This window comes from Nelumbo nucifera, chromosome 1, assembly GCF_055504915.1.
Source record: "Nelumbo nucifera cultivar China Antique chromosome 1, China Antique-T2T, whole genome shotgun sequence".
NCBI lineage: Eukaryota > Viridiplantae > Streptophyta > Magnoliopsida > Proteales > Nelumbonaceae > Nelumbo > Nelumbo nucifera.
The window spans coordinates 179,239,874-179,264,509 of NC_142649.1; the positions used below are offsets into that span (position 1 = coordinate 179,239,874).

General features: G+C 39.1%; 2 protein-coding genes across 2 annotated transcripts; both read left to right on the plus strand.

Annotated features, from left to right (window-relative positions):
* Window positions 1–8,115: 8,115 nt before the first annotated feature.
* Window positions 8,116–8,987, plus strand: LOC104600428 (uncharacterized). The gene is made up of 2 exons (XM_010263353.1): window positions 8,116–8,618; window positions 8,669–8,987. The coding sequence occupies exons 1-2, from the start codon at window positions 8,116–8,118 to the stop codon at window positions 8,985–8,987; spliced, it is 822 nt and encodes a 273-aa protein (XP_010261655.1).
* Window positions 8,988–15,586: 6,599 nt separating this feature from the next.
* LOC104600333 (rhodanese-like domain-containing protein 4, chloroplastic) lies at window positions 15,587–22,304 on the plus strand. The gene is made up of 8 exons (XM_010263218.3): window positions 15,587–16,498; window positions 18,829–18,931; window positions 19,053–19,139; window positions 20,131–20,205; window positions 20,296–20,370; window positions 20,848–20,928; window positions 21,261–21,491; window positions 21,922–22,304. The coding sequence occupies exons 1-8, from the start codon at window positions 15,846–15,848 to the stop codon at window positions 21,967–21,969; spliced, it is 1,353 nt and encodes a 450-aa protein (XP_010261520.1). The 5' UTR covers window positions 15,587–15,845; the 3' UTR covers window positions 21,970–22,304.
* Window positions 22,305–24,636: the final 2,332 nt, after the last annotated feature.

Below are 24,636 nucleotides of genomic sequence, written 5' to 3' on the forward strand. Positions count from 1 at the left end.
TCTAGGATTTAGATTAGCAGATAGGACAAGCGATTGTCCCTATCCACTCAGAGAGTCCATATCCAAATAAAGATTTGGATCAGGAAACTCCTAATTAGATTAGGAGGGCTGATCTTTATCTACTGATAAGATAAGGGATTATCCTTATCTCTTAAAGAGAGTCCAGATCCAAATACAAGATTTGGATTAGGAAACTCCTAATGGGGTTAGGAGAACCTCTCTTTAAGGCTATAAATAGAGGATGAGGGTGAACCCCAATTCATCCATCAGTATTACTGATACAAGAGAGAAGATAGCATACAATTGGACTGACGCCATCTTCTACTCTTGTCTTCTCCTACTATTGCCGTTATTGCCAGTTCGATCTCCACCTGTAGGAGCGATCAAGAAGGGTTCTTGATATCACCTTTTGGCAGAAAAGGTGATCTGAAGTCATGCTCACTTGCCCTCCATCAGATTCTTGGTGAAGAATCAGGTTCTTGCTAAAGAGCCATCTTGTTGATTCTGCTCCACCCTGCGCTGTGTCATCTTCACTAGGAACAGTCTTTGGTAACCTCCTTGGGCGTAAACACCTTCGTTGGGAGTTACTGTTACTCCGTATCAGGTATATCCCTTTCCTACCTTTTGGTTTCAGATCTGGTTCGGTTCAGGTTCAAGATTGATCATTGAAAATGCAATTTTCTAAAATAGGGAATGTGATTCCCACATGGAAGAGAGAAATTTTTGAAATTTCGCCCAACCTACCTACAGGGTTCGGCCATCAATATGATGAAGCTCTCATCCCTTCAGTGGTATCAGAGCCAGGTTTAAATCTTGAACCAAAATTGGCCAGATCTGAAACTGCGCAAATAGGCAGAAGGCGTTCTACCCGATTTGCGCAGATTATTGATTTTCTGGGAAATCGATTCCCAGATTAAGGGCGATTGATCTGAAATTAAATCTTTTTAAATCTGATACATATTTAGAATTGCTCTTTATATTTATCTTGATTTATGGGTTGTTCGTACGGTGGAGTTCGTAATCTTGATTGGCGCAAGAAATCAGCGTTTTGCAATTTTTTTTTTACATTCTTGTCTGTAATTAATTTTTTTTTTAAATTTTCAGACTGAATGTACAGGAATTCGATTTGATGTAATATTAATAGAAATTATGGTTTTCTATTTTATTCCATTCAAATTCGAAGTTGATTGCGCATAAGGAAGGAGTTTCGCAGATTAGGGTTCGACTATCTACGATTTGAAGTTTGAGAAAGTGTAAACTATGAACTAACCTCTGTTTTGCAGGGTAGCAGATCTACGAACAGCCCCTATACTGATTCTTGAATGTCTTTTATCAGTAATTTAATTTCAGATCATAATCTTGAATTAAAGATCAAACCCTAGACCCATTCAAACCAGATTGGACCAAACTAGTTGGACCAAACTGGTTGGACCTAATCTGTGGTTCGATGGGGGCTGTTCTCAGCCCCAATTTTTCATTCTTGGGTCCAGGGGTTGATGGTTAATTACAAGATGTAATTCGGCCCTCACCTGTAAAACCCAGTTTTAATGTGTTAAAACTGCTTTAGCCCATTAACTGCATAAAAGCTATATGGGCCGAACTTCTCTTTGCAATTCAGCCCATATACCTAGACAATATTAATTAGTAATATTATGGATTATTATGGGCTTTAATAATGGGTTTTACAGATATTAATTGATTGGATCGATTTTGTTCTTGCATGTGATGTATGGACGTGTGATGTGCAACGTTCATGGGCCATAAGTACTTGGCCCATGCTGATACGACAGTAGCTCTTGCGCATACCATGGATGAATGCACATCATTGCCATGGTGTCCCTAAAGATCATTGGATGATCTCCCTTCGTGGTGGGCCCCAAACCTCTCCAAGAGGAGCCGTGCGGAACCCTAGCCATTTAGGGCCCACCTAAATCTGGCTTTATGAAAGTCAGTGGGAGCCACTTTGGTTTGACCTAAATTAAACTAGGGCATAATTTCTGTTCCCTCCGCTGAAATATGAGTGCATGTGAAAGGGAGATTCATATGTTGAATTCTCTAAAGGCCTTCCATCATTAGCATGAAGATGGGTCCTTCAGTAATGAGGAAACGCACCATAAAATTGGGCTATCTATTTGCTGTTGGATCTATTGGAATGTTTCATAAAATGATAGGGGTGTCATAGACCGATGTGGGAGGGGCCTATCCTAAAATGGAAGACTTTCTCACGGTACCTTGGCATTCACAAATATGATGGGTGAGCACTCACTGGACAAAAAAGTTTAACCTAAAATGGCAATGAACCTTGTTTGACAGAGGCCAAAGGGAAATCTCATAAGATGAGTGGATATGATCCTTCACAGAAAGGTGGTGGGGTTATGCAGCTGAAACAGTTGGCTCCATGCACCCTATGTGATTTCCCCCATTTCCAGAGACATAATTTGCAGTCTTCGTCACTTAGATAGGAGGTAAATCTCAGAGATGAACAAATGGAAATGGAACATAGATTAAAATCCATTACTATGTAAATAACATGAATCAAATAAGATTGTGGACTAATATTTGCTTTTTATCAGAAATGGCAAACAGACAATTCGCTAAATTGTTGGATGACAACAAACTAAAAAGCCCAAACTATGTTGACTGGTACCGTAATCTTATGCTGGTCCTGACATAAGAAAATTTGGACAAAGTAGCTAAAAATCCTGCCCCGGAGCGTCTGGGTGATAGGGCTTCTGAGGCCCGTAGGAGGGACTACTAGGAATGGGAAGAGAAAAATTCCCTAGCCCATTGCTACATCATAGCATCCTTAGAAATTCCGATACAGCAACAATTCGATCAGATCGAATTGTACAAGGATATCCTGGACAGTCTAAGGACGATGTACGAAGAGAAGAAGCGTTCTACTCGGCAGAAGGTTTTGAAGCAGTTCATGACCATGCAGATGTCCAAGAACCAACAGGTTCAAGACCATTATCTTAAGATGATGGGTTATATCAATAAACTTGAGGCTCTTGGATCCGGGCTTGACCATGCCACGAAGGTGGACACCATCCTAAATTCTTTGCCTCCTTCCTTCAATCAATTCATCATGAACAATAACATGAACAAGCTAAATGTTAGCATCCAACAACTCAGCAATATGTTACAGAGGGCCGAGGAACTGATTAAGAAGGATGAACCCATTTCCATGCTTGTTGAACCTAGCAAATCGGGCAAGAAGAAGAGGAAGGCAAAAAGAAAGCCTCAGAAAAAAGTTACTAAGTCCAAAAGGCAAAAGAAGGACAGAGCATCAGATGCTTGTCACTACTGCAAGCAGGCCAACCAATGAAAGAGGAACTGTCCTCAGTACCTGGAATCCAAGAAACAAGGTAATTTCGAATCCTTTGTCATTAACTCACTGCAATGGTTCAGGACAAGTAGAAAACTGAGTGACGGAGAGGTGACTCTTTACTTAGGGACTTCTGCAAGTGTTGCAGCTACAGCCATAGGATCTGTAGAGTTAATTTTCAGAGAAGGAATTATTGTACTTAAAGATTGTCTTTATGTACCTAATTTGAAAAGAAATCTGATTTCTGTTTCAAAATTGTGTGCGGATGGATATTCTGTTCTCTTTATTAATATGATCACTATTAAAAGAAATAACAAATTCCTCGCATACGGAGAACTTGAGAATGGTCTCTATGTTCTCCATCCTTCTCTTGAAACTAATATAATCAAAACTACATCGGATGATGTTCCCAAGAAAAGAACCCGTGATACAGTTAATCCCACGTGTCTGTGGCATTACCGACTTGACCATATTAACATAGATCGTATCACAAGGTTGGTAAAGGATGGTCTTTTGGATTTTCTAACTGTAGAAGATCTTCCAACCTATGAACCTTGCCTTCAGGGTAAGATGACGAAACGACCATTTAACAGAAAGCCTGAAAGATGTATATGCACGCTTGACCTTATACATACTGATGTATGTGGTCCCATGAGTGTTAGGACACGTAACCAGCACATTTATTTTATAACATTTACCGATGATTACTCACGGTATGGTTACGTGTACCTAATGAGACACAAGTCTGAATCCTTTGAAAAGTTCAAAGAGTTCAGACAAGAGGTCGAGAAGCAGTTAGGGAGAGAAATTAAGACCCTTCGATTGGATCGAGGTGGTGAGTATCTCTCTGACGAAGTCAATGACTACTTAAAGGTCAATGGGATAGTATCACAGCTAGCTCCTCCTACTACACCACAACTAAACGGTGTGTCAAAGAGGAGGAACCAGACTTTTTTGGATATGGTCCGATCACTTCTCGTACACTCAGAGCTACCCACATCCTTTTGGGGTTACGGATTAGAAACTGCGATATACGTGCTGAATTGGGTTCCAACCAAATCAATTCCGAAGAAACCAAGTGTGAGACATTTGAAGATTTGGGGTTATCCGGCACATGTTAAAAGAACGAGTGCAGACAAATTGAAATCCAAGACCAACCGTTGCCTATTTGTAGGCTACCCCAAAGGCTCTGTGGGTTACCTATTCTATGACCCAGGAAAACAGAAGGTGTTTTGTAGTCGAAATGCCCATTTCTTGGAAGATGATTACATCATGAACAATCATCATCAAGAAGTTGTTCTTGATGAGGAGAGCTCAGGGCAGTGGGAGATGTCCCACAAGCTCCATGTATTGACCAACCTAGAAGATCTATCCGGGTTACAGGCCTCCAATTCATTTCGACTATGACCAGGATAGTTACTTGGTGGAAGCCACGACAAGTGAGGAGGATCCCGTGACTTATACGGAAGCTATGTTGGACATAGATTCCTTGAAGTGGGTAGATTCCATGAGAGCTGAGAAGAACTCAATGGAGAACAATGGAGTTTGGACTCTGGTAGATCCGCCCCATGGGGTAAAAGCAATTGGTTGCAAATGGATCTATAAGAGGAAGAAGGGCCCCGATGGTAAGGTTGAGACCTACAAGGCTCGTCTTGTAGCGAAAGGGTATACTCAGAAAGAGGGAATCGATTATGAGGAAACCTTTTCGGCGGTGGCCATGCTTAAATCCATTAGGATCCTGATAGTTGTAGTAGCGTACCATGATTATGAGATTTGGCAAATGGATGTCAAAACTGCATTCCTGAATGGAGATCTTACTGAAAATATCTATATGCAGCAATCGCAAGGTTTTATAGCTACAGGTCAGGAACACATGATATGTAAATTAAATCGATCCATATATGGACTCAAGCAAGCTTCTAGGAGTTGGAACATTCGGTTTGCCTCTACCGCCAAAAGGTTTGACTTTGAGCAAAATCCGGATGAGCCTTGTGTTTACCGGAAATCTAGTGAGGATAAGGTTACGTTCCTGGTTCTGTATGTTGATGGCATTCTACTCATTGGGATTGATGTAGGAATGTTGACTATGGTAAAAGTATGGCTTTCACAACAATTCTCCATGAAAGATCTTGGAGAAGCCTCCTACATACTAGGTCTTCGGCTCTATAGAGATAGATCAAAGAGGATAATAGGATTATCCCAATCTGCTTACATTGGCAAAATAGTCAAGAGATACAGCCTGGAGAACTCCAAAAAAGAAAATATTCCTTTCAGGCATGGAATTACTCTCTCCAAGGAAATGTCTCCCAAGACTCCCGAGAAGATTGGAGGCATGAATGACGTTCCTTATGCCTCAGCCGTAAAGAGCATCACGTATGCCATGTTGTGCACTCGTCTTGACATCGCTCAGGCAGTGAGTATGGTAAGAAGATTTCCGTCAAACCCAGGGCAAGAGCATTGGATTGTTGTGAAAAACATACTCAAGTACCTTCGAAGGACAAAACAGTTTTGTCTAGTATTTGATGGTAGTTCACTACAGATCCAGGGGTATACTGATGCCAGCTTCCAGTCAGATCCAGATGGTTGAATGTCTACATCTGATTATATCTTCACGATAGGATCGTGTGTTGTTTGTTGGAAAGTCAGCAAACAGGGGTGCTAAGTAGTAAGAATAACAGTCCACAACCCAAGCCGAACACATTGCCGTAAGTGAGGCTGCCTAATGAATAAAGGTGTTCATTCTAGAATTTGGAATTCAGCACATCACCCATTCCACTATTGTGTGACAACACAGGATCTACGGGAGATTAATGTTAAAAGGTGGCATCAGCGAAAATGTGCCAGACCCATTGACTAAGCTACTGACACAGAAAGTGTTTGAGAAACAGGTGGAAAGTCTAGGACTCTGACTTGTACCCGATTGGACCTAAGTGCAAGCGGGAGCTATTAGACAGTGTATGCCCTTAGCTCCAATTAGAATGATGTACATTATGACATTTAATGTAAATGAATAAACTACATATTTGATTCATGTTATTATGGTGTGTTTTTGTTTAATACCCTTAAACTGGACACATATGAGACTCGTGTTAGTTTAGAATCTTCACAGCCGTTGGATAGATCTGGGGAGATCTATCCTACCAAGGCTGACACTGATGTGCTACCAAGTTGATTGGGTGGCTTGTCTCAGTTGCCAGGGTGAGACTTGAGGTACATGTAGTGTGGGTTTTCTTGAAATCCTGAACCGGACCAGAATTCCAGTATTGCCCTAGACCTTGGAGATAGATGGGCAAAACTGGAATATTACACCTAACCCCTACACTCGATTATGATACTGCACTAGGTGTCGGATTGGGCTATTTTTGATATGCCAATCAGTGAGATCCTTAGAGGGGGTCAAAACCCAGGTATGTTGGGACAGTCCGAGAATTCATCTGAGTGGGTGATCATAGTGACAGGATCATCCCCTTTGTCGGATAAAGTGAATAATCAGGGATGCACTCTCTCTGATGGAAACCAAAGCTGCCGGCAACTAATTTCAACCGTTGAAATTTGTTTTGCAAAATATATTTATATAGAAATATACATATATATATTATGGTTTCAAAATGTTTGCAAAAAGTTTTAATTCCCAGGAACAGTGAGTAGATAGTGCAGCGCTATACCTTGCAATCGAGGGAGAGGTCCTCTCTTGTCGAGTAGTGTTTGATCATTATGGGCTGAGAGGTCAAATGTAAGACCATTGAGGGTAATACCTGATGGGCTAATCTTGCATTTGCCCACAGTCATTGGGTTTTATATGGTGGTTTGACCCAATGACCATTTAGTGTAAATGTTGGCCCCATTAAGAGCCCATGGTGATGGGCTCAGGGATTCACTGTCACCTACAGTGAATTCGGCCAGGCCTTGTAACAAAGAATAGGCTGAACCCATGTGGTTGATGTGTAGATCAATGTTTGGGTCCCATGTCATACAAGGATATCCAACTGGGCAGTAGTTTGGAGGATAAGTGAGCACATGGACTTAATGGGCCTAAAGCCCAATTCGAACTGATTTAATTAGATTAATTAAAGAGGGGAGGTTCTAGGATTTAGATCAGCAGATAGGATAAGCGATTGTCCCTATCCACTCAGAGAGTCCAAATCCAAATAAAGATTTGGATCAGGAAATTCCTAATTAGATTAGGAGGGCTGATCTTTATCTGCTAATAAGATAAGGGATTATCCTTATCTCTTAAAGAGAGTCTTGATCCAAATACAAGATTTGGATTAGGAAACTCCTAATGGGGTTAGGAGAACCTCTCTTTAAGGCTATAAATAGAGGATGAGGGTGAACCCCAATTCATCCATCAGTATTACTGATACAAGAGAGAAGATAGCATACAATTGGACTGACGCCATCTTCTGCTCTTGTCTTCTCCTGCTATTGCCGCCATTGCTAGTTCGATCTCCACCTGTAGGAGCGATCAAGAAGGGTTCTTGATATCACCTTTTGGCAGAAAAGGTGATCTGAAGTCATGCTCACTCGCCCTCCATCAGATTTTTGGTGAAGAATCATGTTCTTGTTGAAGAGCCATCCTACTGATTCTGCTCCACTCTACGTTGTGTCATTTTCAGTGGGAGCAGTCTTTGGTAATCTCCTTGGGCGTAAACACCTTCGTTGGGAGTTACTATTACTCCGTATCAGGTATATCCGTTTCCACCTTTTGGTTTCAGATCTGGTTCAGTTCAAGTTCAAGATTAATTCTTGAACATGTAGTTTTGTAAAATAGGAAATGTGATTCTTACATGGGAGAGAGAGAAATTCTTGAAATTTCGCCCAACCTACCTGTTGAGTTCAGCCTTCCATATGATGGATCTCTCATCCCTTCAGGCATAGCAATGGCTGAGTACATTCAAAAAATTAAGGGTCTTGTAGACTCTTTGGTAGCTTCAAGTTATCTAATCTCAGATGCTGACCTAATTCAGTATATGTTAGGTGGTTTTGGATTAGAGTATGATCTTTTTGTTATATCTATCATGACCAAACTTTGCAATCTCTCTATAGTTGATGTTCAAAGCCTTCTCATGAGTTTTGAAAAATGCATGGAACGCCATATTCAATCTTCATCAATGACTGCAAACATTGCAAGCAAGGGAACAAAGGAGCAACATGGCCATCACTCTAATAAATATAACAACTACAACAATAGAGTAACAACAAACCCGGAAATTACAACAATAGTAACCAAAGAAGCAATCAAGGTGGCAATTCTCATCGTTCTCCTTCCAATTATCAGAAAGGCAACAGTGTAATTTGTCAACTGTGTAACTATTGTAGCCACAGTGTTCTTACCTACAGGCATTTATTTGATCTATTTGGTGGTCATTCCAATGGTTCTGCTATGATTGCTTCCTCCTCTGCTAGCAGTCATGATCTCAATTGGTACCCAAATTTGAGTGCCACAAATCACATGACATCAAATCTTGAAAATTTATCTCTGCACCAAGAATACCGTGGGAATGATCAGATCTCTGTTGGTAATGACCAAGGTTTCAAAATTTCACATATTGGTCATGCTATTTTACTTACTTTACATGGTTCTCTTACTTTTAGAAATACTCTTCATGTGCCTCAAATTAGGAAGAATTTGATTTCTATTTCTCAATTTGTACTATGACAATAATGAAACATTTGTTTTTAATTCTTCTGGTTTTTGTGCTAAGGCCAATGCCACGGGAGAGAATTTTCTCTAGGGACTGATTAAAAATGGCTTGTATCAGGTGTAAAGCTAGCATGCCACTCACTCACCATGTAGACCAAGAGTTTTCATTGAAGAATGCACCAGTCTTTCTATCTGGCATCAAAGGCTTGGCCACCCAAGTCCTAAAATTACTCAGCATCTCATCACCAAGTTTCAATTACCTATCACAAATAAGTGGCTTGCTCCCTATCACCACTGTCAACTCGAAAAAAGCCATAGGCTTCCCTTCTCTCATAGCTCTACTACTGTTACTAGACCATTGGAAATTATTTGCTCTTATGTATGGGGCCCCACTCCTTGTTCTTCAATCAATGGATTTCATTATTATTTGTACTTCGTTGATGCTTTTAGTAAATACACATGGATCTATCATGACATGCAAGTTAGATGTGCCACTCATGTTCACTCAATTTAAATCTATGGTGGAAAATCAATTTGATTGCAAAATTAAAATGCTTCAAACTGATGGTGGTACTGAGTATAGCCAACTTGCTCATCTTCTTCTCTCTTTAGGAATAATTCATCGCCTTTCTTGCTTACACACGCCGGAGCAAAATGGCTTTATTGAGAGAAAACACTGACATATCGTCGAAACTAGTCTCACATTACTTGCAAATGCCCATGCTCCTTCCAAATTCTGGCCTGAAGAATTTGAGACTGCAGTATATCTCACAAATCACCTACCTTCCTCGGTTATTGGCATGCTATCTCCGTTCGAGAAATTGTATCATCAACCTGATTTCACCACTCTTCATACTTTCAGATGTGCTTGCTACTCGTATCTTCGACCTTAAAATAGCAACAAGTTGGAGTCTAGGTCGATGTGTTGTATTTTTCTAGGTTATGGTACCAATCGTTATGGCTACAAGTGCATGCACCTAACAAGTGGGCATATCTATTACTCACAACATGTTGTCTTTCATGAAGAAGTGTTTCTGTTCCTACATCATGAGAACAATTCCTCTCTAGATATCACGCTTACTCTTGCCATTGGATCTCCACCAATCGTTCATCCTTGTCCTTCGAAGCCCATTACTAGTTCACCTTTAGGTATCACTTCCATGCCTTCCACTACTTTATCAAGTACTCACGTTCAATCTCCTGCTTCTAGTGAGCCACCAAACCTGTCCCTGTTATCTCAAGCTACTTTTGTTTCTCCACCATCCATCAGCCAGCATAGTCCAACACCGTCATTATCTTTATCAAATCCCGTGAGCACTCATCCTATGACTACTAGACTCAAATCTAGCATTGTTAAACCTAAGCCAAAATATGCAATGTTAGCCAGCCCTTTACCTAAAACCAAGCCCACATCCTATACCTAGGCCCATAAGGACCCTAGGTGGCAGGTTGCAATAGCGGTAGAATTTCAGGCTCTAGTCAAGAATAACACATGGGTTCTTGTTCCTCCACCTACTAACAAGAATATCATTGGTAATAAGTGGGTTTTTCTTATCAAGAGGAATCCTGATGGTTATGTGGCTCACCTACAAGGCCCGCCTAGTGGCCAAAGGCTATAGCCAACAAGATAGGTTGGATTATGATGAAACCTTTAGCCTGGTTGTAATTAAAGCCCACAACCATTTGACTCGTATTGTCTTTGGCTCTCACTCATAGATGGTCCATTAAACTTGGCATTAGCAATACCTTTCTTACATGGCTTTCTCACTAAAGATGTTTACATGAGCCAACCAATTGGTTTTGTTGATCCTCGGGCTCCTCATCATGTTTGCAAACTCTAATGCTCTCTATATGGGCTTAAGCAAGCACCTCGTAGTTGGTTCCATCGCCTTCGTGAATTTCTTCTCCTTTATGGCTTCCATGAGTCTAGAGCTGATTCATCTCTTTTCTTCTTCAAAACGTCATCATTCACTCTCATGCTATTCATCTACGTTGATGACATTTTACTAATGGACTCTCACTCTACTATTCTTGACAAATTTCTTCAATCCTTGGGTCCTACCTTTTTCATGCATGATTTAGGCCCCTACACTATTTTCTTGGGATTGAAGCCCAACATCATTGAGATGGCTTACATCTATGTCAACATAAGTATGTCTAAGACCTCCTTAACAAAGAAAATATGCAAGATGCAAAACCAATGTCAACACATGTCTATTGCTTTAAAGCTTTCTATTAACTTAGGGGACCTGCTTCTTGACCCCACCATGTATAGAAGCATTGTGGGAAGTTTGCAATATCTCACTATAACATGGCCTAAAATTTCCTTTGCCGTGAACAAAGTTTGCCAATTTTTAAAATCCCCCACCACTACTCATTGGTCAGTTGTGAAGCACATCCTTCAATATCTCAAGCTCACACCATCTCATGGTCTCTTGATATGACTTCTCAAGGAGCTTCATCTCTCCATGTACTCAGACGTTGATTGGGCTGGCTGCCCCAACGATCATCACTCCCAGCAAGGTTTCTACATCTTCCTTGGCCCCAACCTTATATCATGGAGTTCCAAGAAGCAAATAATAGTTTCTCGATCAAGCACTGAGTCTGAGTGTAGAAGTTCTATTGCCTTGGCTATTGAAGCCTCTTGGATTCATATGTTACTACAGGAGCTTGGCTTCCTCCTAATGGCCCTGCCACACTATGGTGTGATAACCTCGGTGTCATATTCTTAATTGTTAATCTCGTCTTTCATGCAAGAACTAAGCATATAGAATTGGACTTCATTTTGTTTGTGAATGGGTCGCAAACAAGCAATTCCAAGTTCGCTTCATTTGCACCCAAGACCAAAATGCTAACATTCTCATCAAACCTCTCTCTTCTCAGCAATTTCAGTTGCTTCGGGACAAGCTTACTATTCATCCTTCCCCGTTTGGCTTGAAGGGGGGTGTTATGGATAACTCCCTCTTATGATAGGGCTTATCCTCTCTACTCATGTTTTTGTTGTGATTTGTTTACACTCAAATTCTATACAGTTGTATCATCTTATCATGTAAAATATTCTCTATAAATATTCTAATACAATACGCTCAAAATACAAAGCAAGTTCTTCAAACTATGAATCACTTTACTCTATATTTTTTGATTCAGAAAGCCATACAACTGTATCATCTTATCATGTAAAATCTTCTCTATAAATATTCTAATACAATACGCTCAAAATAAAGAGCAAGTTCTTCAAATTATGAATCACTTTACTCTCTATATTTTCTGACTCAAAAAGCATAGTCAACATTTTCTACAAGAATGATGAACATGGTTAGCTTATCTAGCCTATAAAGCAATAAGTTTTACAACTATTATCTCTTTTTGATATAGTATGTGTAAAGCATGTAAATAGAGATATGAACAGGGTTGCACATGAACCGGCTTATAATGCATATAAATATAGTATGATAGTGAAAAACCTATGCAACCAATTTGTATTGATGCTCCTTAATAAATGACAACTTTTTCAGTTTTTTTATTTGGAAAAAAGGGGGTTTTACTATTCAGCCAATCTTAGCTCCACCGTACAGTTAGGGTAGATGTCAACTCGGAATTGATGCCAATTTACATGCGGGTATAGGTGTTATAGGTGGAGGTGTTTATAATTTTGAATAATTGTAGGTATGCAGTTAAATTCAGAATTCTGAGGTGGAGTGCAGTCAAGTTATCCCAAAAAACCAGGTAGGCAGGTAATTTTATTTATTCAATTTTATTTTTTGGGTCATTCTGGTATCTCCATCCTTTTTTTTTGAATAAATCTAGAGAGCACTAAAACAAACAGGGGGTAGTGTGCCCCCAACAATCAACTAAACAAATAGAGGAAAGAGAAGGGGGAAGGGAAGATGAGTTAAAAGATACAAACTCCGAAGTAGTAATCTGGGCTTCACGAGCAATCCAATCTGTGGCCTAGTTCGCTTCTCTGTAGACATGTTGAAAGATAAGTCTTCTAGAAAAGGTGTTCTTCATCCTGATGCAGATCTTGATTGTGTTCTTCATCTTCCATGGGGGCTTAGTCTTCTGGTTGAGGCGCAAAATCACCAACTTTGAGTCTCCTTCAATAATGATCGGAAATTGACGGAACTTTACTGCCATCTTAATGGCCTCCCAGGCTGCTCACACTTCAGCTTGATTGATTATACTCAATCTTGATAGCTTTGGTATTTAGGACACGAGCAAGATGGTTACGGGCAATACAAGCAGCAATACAAGGACCATCTAAGATACGATAAGCATCAAAGTTGATTTTAATGCTATCTTGGGGCGAAGCAGTCCGAACGATGGGCTTCCACAACTTGGGAGGGGAATCAATGTCTACACCTTTTTCACCTTCCAAGAATTCCAAAACAAATGCATGGCACACTCAAGAATTACTTGAGGAGGGCTCGCAATGTTATAAAAAATTTTATGATTTCGATTTTTCCAAATAGCCCACAAAATGAAGGCTATTTTTTCTTTAACAAGGAGCTTTTTGTTATTTTTGTTTGACAGTCTGACCCACTAGTCAAGAAGGTTTTGGTCACTATCTAATGGACCCCCTAACGGGTCATAGAGGATAGACCAGATTTGGTAGGAGAAAGGACAGTGCTTGAAAATATGATCTAAACAATTGCACAAACTCTGGGTTCATCCCAACACTCACCATTTAAGTTGATCAAATCTGATACCATAATATTTTCATTTTCCTCATTTTCAATAGATATTATTTTTTATAAAAGTTTATTGACAACTCATTTGTCATGGCAAAAACTAATTGTTTGACCATTACCAACTTGGTATCCAATACCTTTTTTCAATAGATCTCAGGAGTGGAGAATGCCTTTCCATGCCCACGAGGATTTATTTTTTTTGGTTTAATGTCCCACAAAGAAACACCTTTCATATATTTGCTTTTAATGAGTTTAACCCAAAGATTATTTTATTCATTTAATATTTTCCATCCTAATTTTGCAAGGTTTGCTTCATTTACCCATTGGAGATTTCTAACTCCTAAGCCTCTTCATCTTTTAGGAGTATAAATGCAACTCCATTTCATTAAATGCAATGGATTCTTCCCTTCATTCTTTTTCCATAAAAATTCTTTTTGAGCTCTTTCCAACTCCCCTAGAGCATTATTTGGAATTTTAAAAGACCCCATGATATATTGGGGCATCATGTTCGTAATTGAGTTAATCAATGTAAGTCTTCCTGCTAAAGAAAGAGTATTTTTTTTCCAATTTGCGAGTTTTTGATCATTTTCTCCTTGACAAAGGCAAAAGTATTCTTTGTAACTCTTTTATTGATTAAAGGAGCACCAAGATAATTCTTTTGCTCCAATTCCTTAAGAATTGTAAGCATCCTTGAAATCATTTTTTGAAGTTTTGGGTGAATATTCCTTGAAATAAGAACTGAAGATTTGCTGAAGTTTGGGATTTGTCCCAATGCTTTTTCATAATTTCAGAGAATTTTCTTCATTTTCATGCATGCAGGAACTAAAGTATTTGCAGAAGTAATACAATCATCAACAAATTGCATAATGGGGATCTTTGGACTCCCTCTAGAGATTCTGCACCCAATATCTTTGGTACTAGAATCTGCTTCTTTTTCCAGATTCTTTGCAAGAGCCTCATCACCGAGCACAAAAATGTAAGGAGATAGAGGATCCCCCTGCCGAATATCCCTACTTGGAATGAATTCAGCCGAAGGAGTCGCATTAATTAAAATTCTGTAAGAAACCAATTTGATGCATTCCATAACCCACGTGATCCACTTTTCATGGAAAACCAGACTTTTGAATAACCTTTTCAATGTAATACCATTCCAACTTGTCATAGGCTTTCTCCATATCAATCTTGCAAGCCATAATTTCTGACTTACCCTTCTTTTTTCTCATAGAATGAATCATCTCCTGAACAATAAGTACGTTATCATTAATTTGCCTATTGAGAATAAAAGCACTTTGAAATGGGGAGATAATGTTATTAAAAAATGGTTTAATTCTATTGACCAGGATCTTCGCAATAATTTTATAATAACATTACATAAGTTGATCGACCTATAATCATTCGCATCATTTGGGTTCTTTTTCTTTGGGATCAAACTAATGAAGGTTTGATTTAAAATTCTACACATTTCTTCTAACACCACATACTAATTCTCTAATAGAATTCCGGTATTTCTTAAGAAATAATGCATTTAACCCATCTAGACCTAGAGCCTTGATCTCCCATAAAATCGAAGGTATCACGAATTTCCTCATTTGAGACATTCTTAATAATCAAATTATTTTGATCCTCCCTTATCCAATTATTTAATCATTTTGATCCTCATTTAAGACATTACATATGCTGTTTGGCCTATAGTCATTTTGATCCTCATTTGAGACATTCGCATTATTTTGTTTTCCCATTTTTAGCCAATGAATAATAAACAGTTAAACACGGCAGAGTAACACACGGCACCAGAGAGATCACCATGTGCGTGGTGTACTACGCTGTACGCCCCACGCGTCATTACGTACTACCCTTCGTAGCTTCATTTTCAGCCACACATTCGTGAAAAGCATGGAGAATCCAAGCCACTGGTTCTAGGCGATCAGTATTATCTCATCCTAACACTCCAGGTGACATCTCCTTATTGGTCATCTATCAAGCGCCTTTCTACGTCTGTTGCAGTTGCACTCCCCATCTTGAAGCTCTAGGCCTTTCGTTCCTTCCTCGGTTCCTGCTTCGAAACGAGTTAAAGAAAGAAAAGAGAAAATCCATAGAATAAAACCCATTCTCATGGAAACTGAAGCTTTTCTGTCAATTTCTTGAGTGTCTAGATTTCCTTTTCGTGATCTATAATTATGCCATGGAGGCCCTCAATGCGGTAGGCTTGCCCCCAGTTTCAGTTCTTTCTGATAGAAGAACTGAGCCCAGAAGGATTTCATCACTCCCTTCAATTTCTCCCTTCAAATTCTCCAAATCTGCTAGTTCTGTTACCTCACCACCAAATTTAACCGATATCCTGTCGAGGAGTCTTAATGGGGGTCTAGTGGTTTTGACTTCTGTCCTTTCTGGTGAGCTTGCAAGAGCTCTTACTTATGAGGAGGCTCTAGAGCAGTCTGTCAGCACTTCCACATCTAGTAGTGGTCCTGATGTTGATGCGGGTGGTCTTGTTGACAGCGTTGTTAGCTTTGCAACAGAGAACCCTGCCATCATAGTTGGCGGAGCCACCATTTTAGCGCTTCCATTAGTTTTGTCTCAGGTTCTGAAGAAGCCTAAACCATGGGGTGTTGAGTCTGCAAAGAATGCTTATGCAAAATTAGCCGATGATGCTGATGCTCAATTGCTTGATATTAGAGAAGCGGTGGAGTTTAGGGAAGTGGGTAGCCCAGATATTAGGGGGTTGAAGAAGAAGGCTGTGTCCATTGTATACAAAGGTGAAGACAAGCCAGGCTTCTTGAAGAGGCTATCTTTGAAGTTCAAGGAACCAGAAAATACCACATTGTTCATTTTAGACAAGTAAATTCTAAACCCTGAATTTGTTGTTCTATCTCTTTATGTGCTAATCATTCCTGTCGTCTAATACTTGGATTTTAAACAAGACAGTTTGCAACATAGATAATCCCTTATTTTTTGAAACTTTAGAATCGCTACTTTCTAACTTTGAGTTCTTCCTAAGTTCTGGAACTGATTGAGTTGCATGGTTTACTTAGTTTTCCTTTCTGATCTGGAAAATTGGATTCATGCCAGGAAATTAATTATAGATGCCATCTTTTTTAATTAGGAGATTAATAGAGAAGTTTGTAAGCAGAGAAGAGATCTCCACCTGGAAAAGAGAGGGACTTAAAATAGGTACATTGATATCATTAGGATCTGTATGCAGAGGCAGTAACTAGTGTAAGAATTCAGAAAAAGGAGATGAGAGGTTTTCAATTACAATGGGTTTACACAGAAAGGTTAGCACTTATTTGATATCCTTTTGAATTAACTATGGGTGAAATAACAAGACACTTACAATCTATTATGCATGTTATTTGCTAATTATATAGGAACTTGAGATGGACTGAATGCAAAGCTGGAACATCAAGAGATAGGTCGGACTAAGACAAAATACATGTAAAAACAATTTTAGTAAAAATGGTAGTAATAATGGTAAAATCTCCGACTGGTAAGCATGAGAACACAGGTTTGAGTCTAAGAGCAGCCATTTATGCAAAGAAAAGAAAAACCAAAGTTAAGCCTATATCCTGTCCGCCCATCCAAAGACTCTGGATAGCTAGAACCAACATTGAGTAATGGTCCTTTCTAATGTTAAAAATGGTGGTTCATTTAAGATTAATGATTAAGAGATATTCCAAATTAACCACTTCTGGTACCTTGTATCCATCATCTATAATGAGGGAGAAATTAAAAAGGATGTCTCCCATAAAATTAGAGAATGGTGGTTGAAGTGGAGAGGCACATCTACTGTGCTATGTTAACAGTGTATAATAATGAGACTGAAAGGAAAGTTTTATAAGACAATTATAAGACTGGTGTCATTATATGGGATAGAGTGTTGGGGAATCAAAGAAGCAACATGTCAACAAATGAGTATAGTTGGGATGAGGCTGCTGAGGTAGATGTCTGGAAAGACTACAAAGGAAATAATTAGAAACAAGTGTACTATGGAGGACTTAGGAGTAGCTCCAATTGGTTACAAGATAAGGGAAGGTGAACTGAGACAGTTTGGACATGTGCATATTGATTATTGCACCAGTGAAGAGTGGCTTTCTGCAAGTGGAAGTTCCTAAAATAGCAAAACAAAAAAGATCAAAGAAAGCATTGACTGAAGTGGTAAGGAATTGTCTAAGGACCTATAATTTGACAGAAACATGGATGTTGATAGAGCACAAGGGTAGCAAAGGATTTGTATTGGGATAAGACTGAGTTGAATTGAAAAGTTGATACTGCATTAGTTGAAGATATACAGGCAATCATGAGGTTACCAATCCATTGAGCTATGCTAGTATAATGTATATTGGCTGCTTAGAAGGCTAAACTTGTGTTTCTTAAAAAAAAAAAGGCTAAAATTGCAGTCTCTTCCTATAATGCAGGAGAAAAAGCTATAAAACGCATGACCAATAATCTTTTGAACATTATATGGTACTGTGGAAGCTTGTAAGACCTTAATAATGAACTGAAGCTTTAAAGCTCTACAGCATTCCTTAAATAAAGAAAATACATAGTTCTAGAACCCTATCCTATAAACTGCAAGAAACGTAATCAACATAGTTAATTTTTTTAAACAATCAACATAGTTAAATTAAGTTGTTAACAGTGTGATCTGATCTGCTATTTGATATTTTTCTCTAGGGGATTTTCTTGATTTATGTAATATATCTTGCTATTTTCTTAACTATGTCAGAAAATTAAAAACGTTATTGATTTGTTCCTGAAATTAAATTTTAACCCTCGTAGTTTGCTTCTTTTTTCATTTCCTTTTTATTTTGTGAATTGTTTGTACTTTTACCTTTTTACTGGTGATGTTCTGGTATTAGGGATCATAGTTTGGACCTCATCTGAAGCATCTAGCCACCCAAAATATGCCTCAGAATTGGTATTTTAGATTCCAATCACGAGGCATGCTTTGTGCAGTTTGGAAACTGGGAGCGCGCATAGAAAAGATGGTCATCAGGAGTGTGACCTTCACCTTTCCTGTAGTAGTTCCGGATATTGATTTCTTACCTATATCGAATACTGGACCATGTGGTTTTCAATTACGTGTATCGGTATTGTTCTGAATTGCTGATAATATTTTCAAGACTACCATTCAGGACTAACTCAGTTGGAACTATTATGTGAGCCAGGTTTGATGGGAACTCTGAATTGGTTGCAGAACTGGTCACTGCAAATGGTTTCAAAGGTGCTTATGCTATAAAAGATGGTGCAGAGGGTCCTCGAGGATGGCTGGTTATTGTCTATCTACCCTTATTCTCTCTCTCTCTCTCTCTCTTTTCTTGTTCATTGATATTTTATTTTCTCCTTGATACACTTAGATTGAAAATCTTGGCAATGAATGCAAATTTTGCAGAGTAGTGGTCTACCATGGATTCCCCCAAAGAGAGCACTCAGTTTTGATTTTGGCAATTTGACAGATGCTATAAGTGGTGCATTTGGGGTATGCATCTCAAACTTATATTTAATTCTTAAATCACTGGGTTAGAGATATTTGGTGAACTCTCAAATGTAGTTTGACAGGCACACCTTGCATTCTAATAAACAAGGATAACCCATCTTTCAAAAAAATCATGTGTTAAAGTAGATCATTTGGACATTGGAAGATGGGATATGAGAAACCTCTGTCAGGAACAAAACTAAAGTTTATGTTAACAAAATCTTAAACCTTCCCTGATATGCAAACTGGTTCTTTCCCTCCAATGCCATATACTCTTACAGTTGATGCTCTGGACAATGTTCATTAATCTATTGAAACCTGTTATACGAATAAAAATCACTTTGTTTGAATATATGTTTAACTTTTTTCGTTGAATGTTGTGCATCATCTTTCGTAAGTGTTTGCTTAGATAACCACCAGAGTGAAAACCAAGTGCAATGAACATGATCTTTCCTTCTTGAGGATGAATTTCTTTCTGATAACAATAATTTCCACACTAGAAGAAAATTCTTTTTATTTTCATCTTGCACTTTCAATAAACAGATTTTTCTTTGCTTGGGATGGGTAGGCTTTGGCATTTATTTTACAAAGTGGACGCTCTCAGACTTGAACCAACATCTTCATGCTTGTCAGTTCCAGCTTTTACCATTGCATCAAGCAATGGCCAATGGCCCCTATTTCTGACCCTGCCTTCTTTGATGGAGACCCTCCTTTATTTTCTTAAGAAGGAACACATATCTAATTTCTATGATGATACAACTGATAGATTATTTTGCATGAGAAACTATTTTAAAATAAGAAGCATTTGCTTCTACTGCTTGATTCAGTTCTTATCTGTACTAGCATCTATATGATAAAACGTCTAAAAATATCATTTACTGTTGAAAATTTGTGGAAGATTTAGTTTCTTGTTCCAGCATGATGTTATTAATTCCACTTTTATTTTGATTAATTGAATTTCATCTATTTGCTGACAAAAGTAGTTTTAATGCAGGAAGGTTCTGATGGTTTGCCTGTTACACTTGGAATAGCAGCAGCAACTGGCTTAGGTGTATTGGCATTTTCAGAGGTTGAGATATCAATATATCTTATTGCATCCATTTGTTGTTTTCTTGATATGAATTCTAACGTCTGATATTTTTTCATGTAATTTTTGTAGATAGAAACAATACTCCAACTTCTGGGTTCAGCTGCACTTGTTCAGTTTGTCAGCAAGAAACTATTGTTTGCAGAAGTTAGTCTCTGACAATGCCTCCTCAACTCCTAATTCTGTTCTTTTAAGAATTCTTCAAGGAATTTGAGAAGTCTGCTAGAATAGCAAGATGCTTCTTATCCTGCATGCTGAATAGATATTATTTCTTCAGGCTATGAAATTGGTCAGCCCCCTCTTGGTCATGCAAAGCATAATGAAAATTCTAGGATTTGTAACCTTCCTATAAGTTGGGTTGCTTTTAGACTATTAAACTGCTTTTTTTCTCTTTTGAGCATCCAAGATTTTACTCATTTTTGAACTTGGATAGAAGTTAATATGGTTCCTTGATATGGCCGCTACATTTAAGTCCATCCAGTATATATTGGATTGCATTAGTTGAATATGGGCTTATTTGTATGGTTTTAGACTCAACAATGTTAAAGCTCTTTGTCTATCCCTCATTTGAGCATTATAGTAGAAGTTTATAGGTTCCTGACATCCATTGGTTTCCACTGACAGGACAGAAAGGTAACATTAAAACAAGTCGACGAGTTCTTGAACACCAAGGTTGCTCCCAAGGAGCTCATTGATGAAATAAAGGTAATAATGCAATTAACCAAGTTTTACTCAATTTAGCCTTGGTTCCAACTATTTGGGGTTGGCTATATGAATCCTATCCTTTCATTGTGCTCTATCAGGAGCATGCTTTCTGTCAAGTTGCAAGTTCTTGGATGATTTCTTACTTAAATTGCTCTAGTTTTATTGGATACATTTATTTGAAGATGAGATGTTTTCAGTTCAAACCCTATCATATGTGGTGCTCTTTAAATTAGCGTTTTAGTACATGCTTATCTTCAATATTAATAAAAAATTCAGGCTTATCATCTGTGGTTTAAAAATCTTTCCCTCTCCTCATGTTGTTGCAAATTCAGCAAATTGGGAAGGCTGTTCTACCATCACCTATAGATAACAAGGCTCTACCGGCACCTGTGGAAAGAGCACCCGATACTGTGAAGAAGGCTGAAGCTGTTCCAGAGTTGAATACTGAGCCAACATTAGAAAAAACTGCAGAACCTAGTTCCGAGGTCAATTCAGTACCCCAAACAGATGTTAAAGCAGAATCAGTTCCAGGACTGTCAAGATCACTCTCGCCATACCCATATGTAATTTTCATCCTTCAATATTATTCATGCAGAATTTTCTTGACTTCATTTTATATCCATTTGGCAATGCTAGTAAATTTTAGATCATGAGCATAAATTGCATATACAAACTCTATTTTCGGTTAGCCTGTTTTTTTTTTGGATTTCTTTTGAAGGGCTACACAACAGGGGGGTAGCCCATCCCCCAACCCATGACCCCCCAAGGTGCAGGCGGGATTCGATCCCAAGTCTCCACTACGAGCAGTAGGAGACCTTACCAACCCACTGGTTGGCACCTTGCATTTTCGGTTAGCCTGTTTGATAATACTGATCTGCTATCTTATCCCGCTTCCTAGTATTAAACAAATTTATAGTTCAGTCATTGGTGATCCTATTTCTATTCTTATTCTTTGAACCAATATTTATCTTTCTCTTGTTTTAATGGGTGCAGTATCCAGATTTCAAGCCCCCAACCTCTCCTTCCCCCTCTCCACCCTAAAATTTTGTTGCAGCGTGAGATCCAGGTGTATGTTTCTGCAACGGACAAATGGTCTGACCCGGAAATACCAGAAGCTACTCGGCAATTGATGTAGTTAAATTTTTGTATTATAGAAAGGTGTAAGCTTTAAATGGCACTTTGAAACTGAAGAAAAAAATATATATGCACAAAATTATTCGTTGCTGTCTATATTTTCCTGCTGTTGCTGAGTCATGCATCAATTTCACTGTAACTAAATGTAACGTCTTGTTTGGTTTGGTGTGGTTCTTGTCACAGATCTGTTGGTTGTATTATGCTATTAGCTTTAGCTATATGCAATTACACATTTCATTGTATTTTTATCTACAGTGAATGATTCTGGATAACGTGATCGGCTGAAGGGATTGAGTGTTGGCTGTGTTGCAGAATGCAGATTTCCCCATCTCAAATGGTTGATAATGTGATGCAGGTCCAACATGGCATATTAATTGTTGCATTGATGATACTCTGATTTGAGATGTGGCACATCATGAGGGGAGAAATCTTTTACTTCCATGGCATTCTTGCAACGCCATTTCCAGGCATCCCAGAGAACAACGGTGCACTGAGCAAGCATGGATACATGCAGTAGGAGCTGTATTAGCATCCATGGAATGCCACTCATACAGCCAATCAATGACGGTGGAGTGCAATTTGGATGGGCTTCCCAGAGAGCGCGCCCCACAACACATCCTCCCCTTTCATTGGGAACATTGGGCTTGCCACCTTGCCTATCTTGAAATCTTCAACAAGGTGAGCATTGCTCTCTCCAACACATTGGGGTAGCCCATTCCCATTCCTTAAGGCCTTAACCCCAGTGAATACATCTGCTCCCTACTGAGGGCGCCCCACAAACATCTCACCGCACATTTCAGCGTGCATTTTGGGAATTCTGTGCCGTGGGGCGCCCTATATGGGCTGCAGATGTGAATTACAATTCTAGTGGCAGGGGTAGCCCATCCCCCACCCCTTTAACCCGTGATTGGGTCTGCTCCTCACAGGCACATCCACCGTGCATTGGGAACATCTCCCGTGAATATTCATTAATAAGTACTTACATGATATGCTTGTGAGGCGCCAGTTGTGAGGAGCAGATCCGGTCTCCTTTAACCTCTAAGGATGGGGGCTAGCTTCTATCAGGGCTGCGCGCATCGTTCGCACTGCATGAAGACACGTCACGTGTCCTTGAAATGTATGTGATGAAAACGTGTGAGGTGAATTAAACGCACTCCTCTCACCACTCTCGTCATACCGAATCGAATCCACCGTTTTTACTCTCTCTCTCTCCCTCTCCAACCAATAGCTATCACCGGTGGTCGGAGAAAACTGGTGGAAGAAATAAAGTAAATCTGGACTAGAATGAGAAGAGGGGGAAATAAATGGATTTATGTAGAGCGATTTTTTTGGGGTAAATTTATAACATGATGTGTTGAACAGTCGCCGGTGTTCTCTTCTCTTCTCTTCCCTCCCCATTGTCCCTACACAGTACTGAACCGCCCCAACAAGTGCCTGAATCTCCACCACCCAAACAACAACGCTGTCAGAACTGCTGCTACAACACTCGCCATTTGGAGGCGGAAATGGGTGTTAGAGATACGTGAACTGGGGAAGAAAACGAGAATTTGGTTGGACAACTTCGAAACGCCGGAGATGGCAGCCACTGCCTATGACGTTGCGGCGTTACAGCTTAGAAGGCGATCGGCGAGCTCATGAGGAAGCTTCATTGTTGATGATATCCGGTCGGCATCTCATGAGGCGGCTTCATTGCTTAGAGTTAGAGGGCCAATGGGAAGCTTCGAGGTGTGTAGCTCCAGCTCGTACTTTGTTCCAACAATCATCAAGTTGTCGAAGAATCAAATTCAAGCTATCAATGAGTCGCCTTCTGCAAAGTTAGCAAAATCTCTGTTGGTGGAGCCACCTAATGTGTTTTACAGAGCTCTCTCTCCTGGGACTTTTCTTGAGCTTTGCGAGAGATTTAATGGCGGATTCTTGAAAGAGGTCTATCTCTTTCTTGAAAGAGATTTAATGGTGGAGGACGCCAAAAAAAACTTATTAACAGTAGTTAATACAAAAGAAGTCTGCTACACTCGTCAATGAATACACTTGAACAAGAGAATCAGGGGCGAGAGAGGAGTGGGATGAAATGAAACTATGGAAGGAATGAGGAGTTAAATTCACCTCGCACGTATCAAACACGCACACATTTTCAGAACACGTGATGCATTCTTATGCTACGCGAATGGTGCGCACACTAATTCTGCCTTGATAGAAGTCGGACTCTAACACTGGTGGTAGCGGGATTTGATTTTGGGTAACAACAATCCTACGAACCCGTTCTCTTCTTTGGTGGGTTAGAGATTCTTTCGTATTTCCCATTTATCATTTTAGCTTGGGACTAGCGCAATTGAATATGTATTGGCCAAATACATGGTTTTAATTATTTTATAATTTTTATCATATTATATGTTTGAAATTGTAAATTTTATAGATAAGATAATATTAGTTAAAAATGTTTAATTTATTAATAAATAAATAATTTAGTATTCCATTTGTATTAAGATTGTATTATCAAATTTTAAATTTTAAGTTATTATTCAAATAAATAAATATAATTTTTAGTATAATTAGGTCTAGTTGGTCTAGACTAGA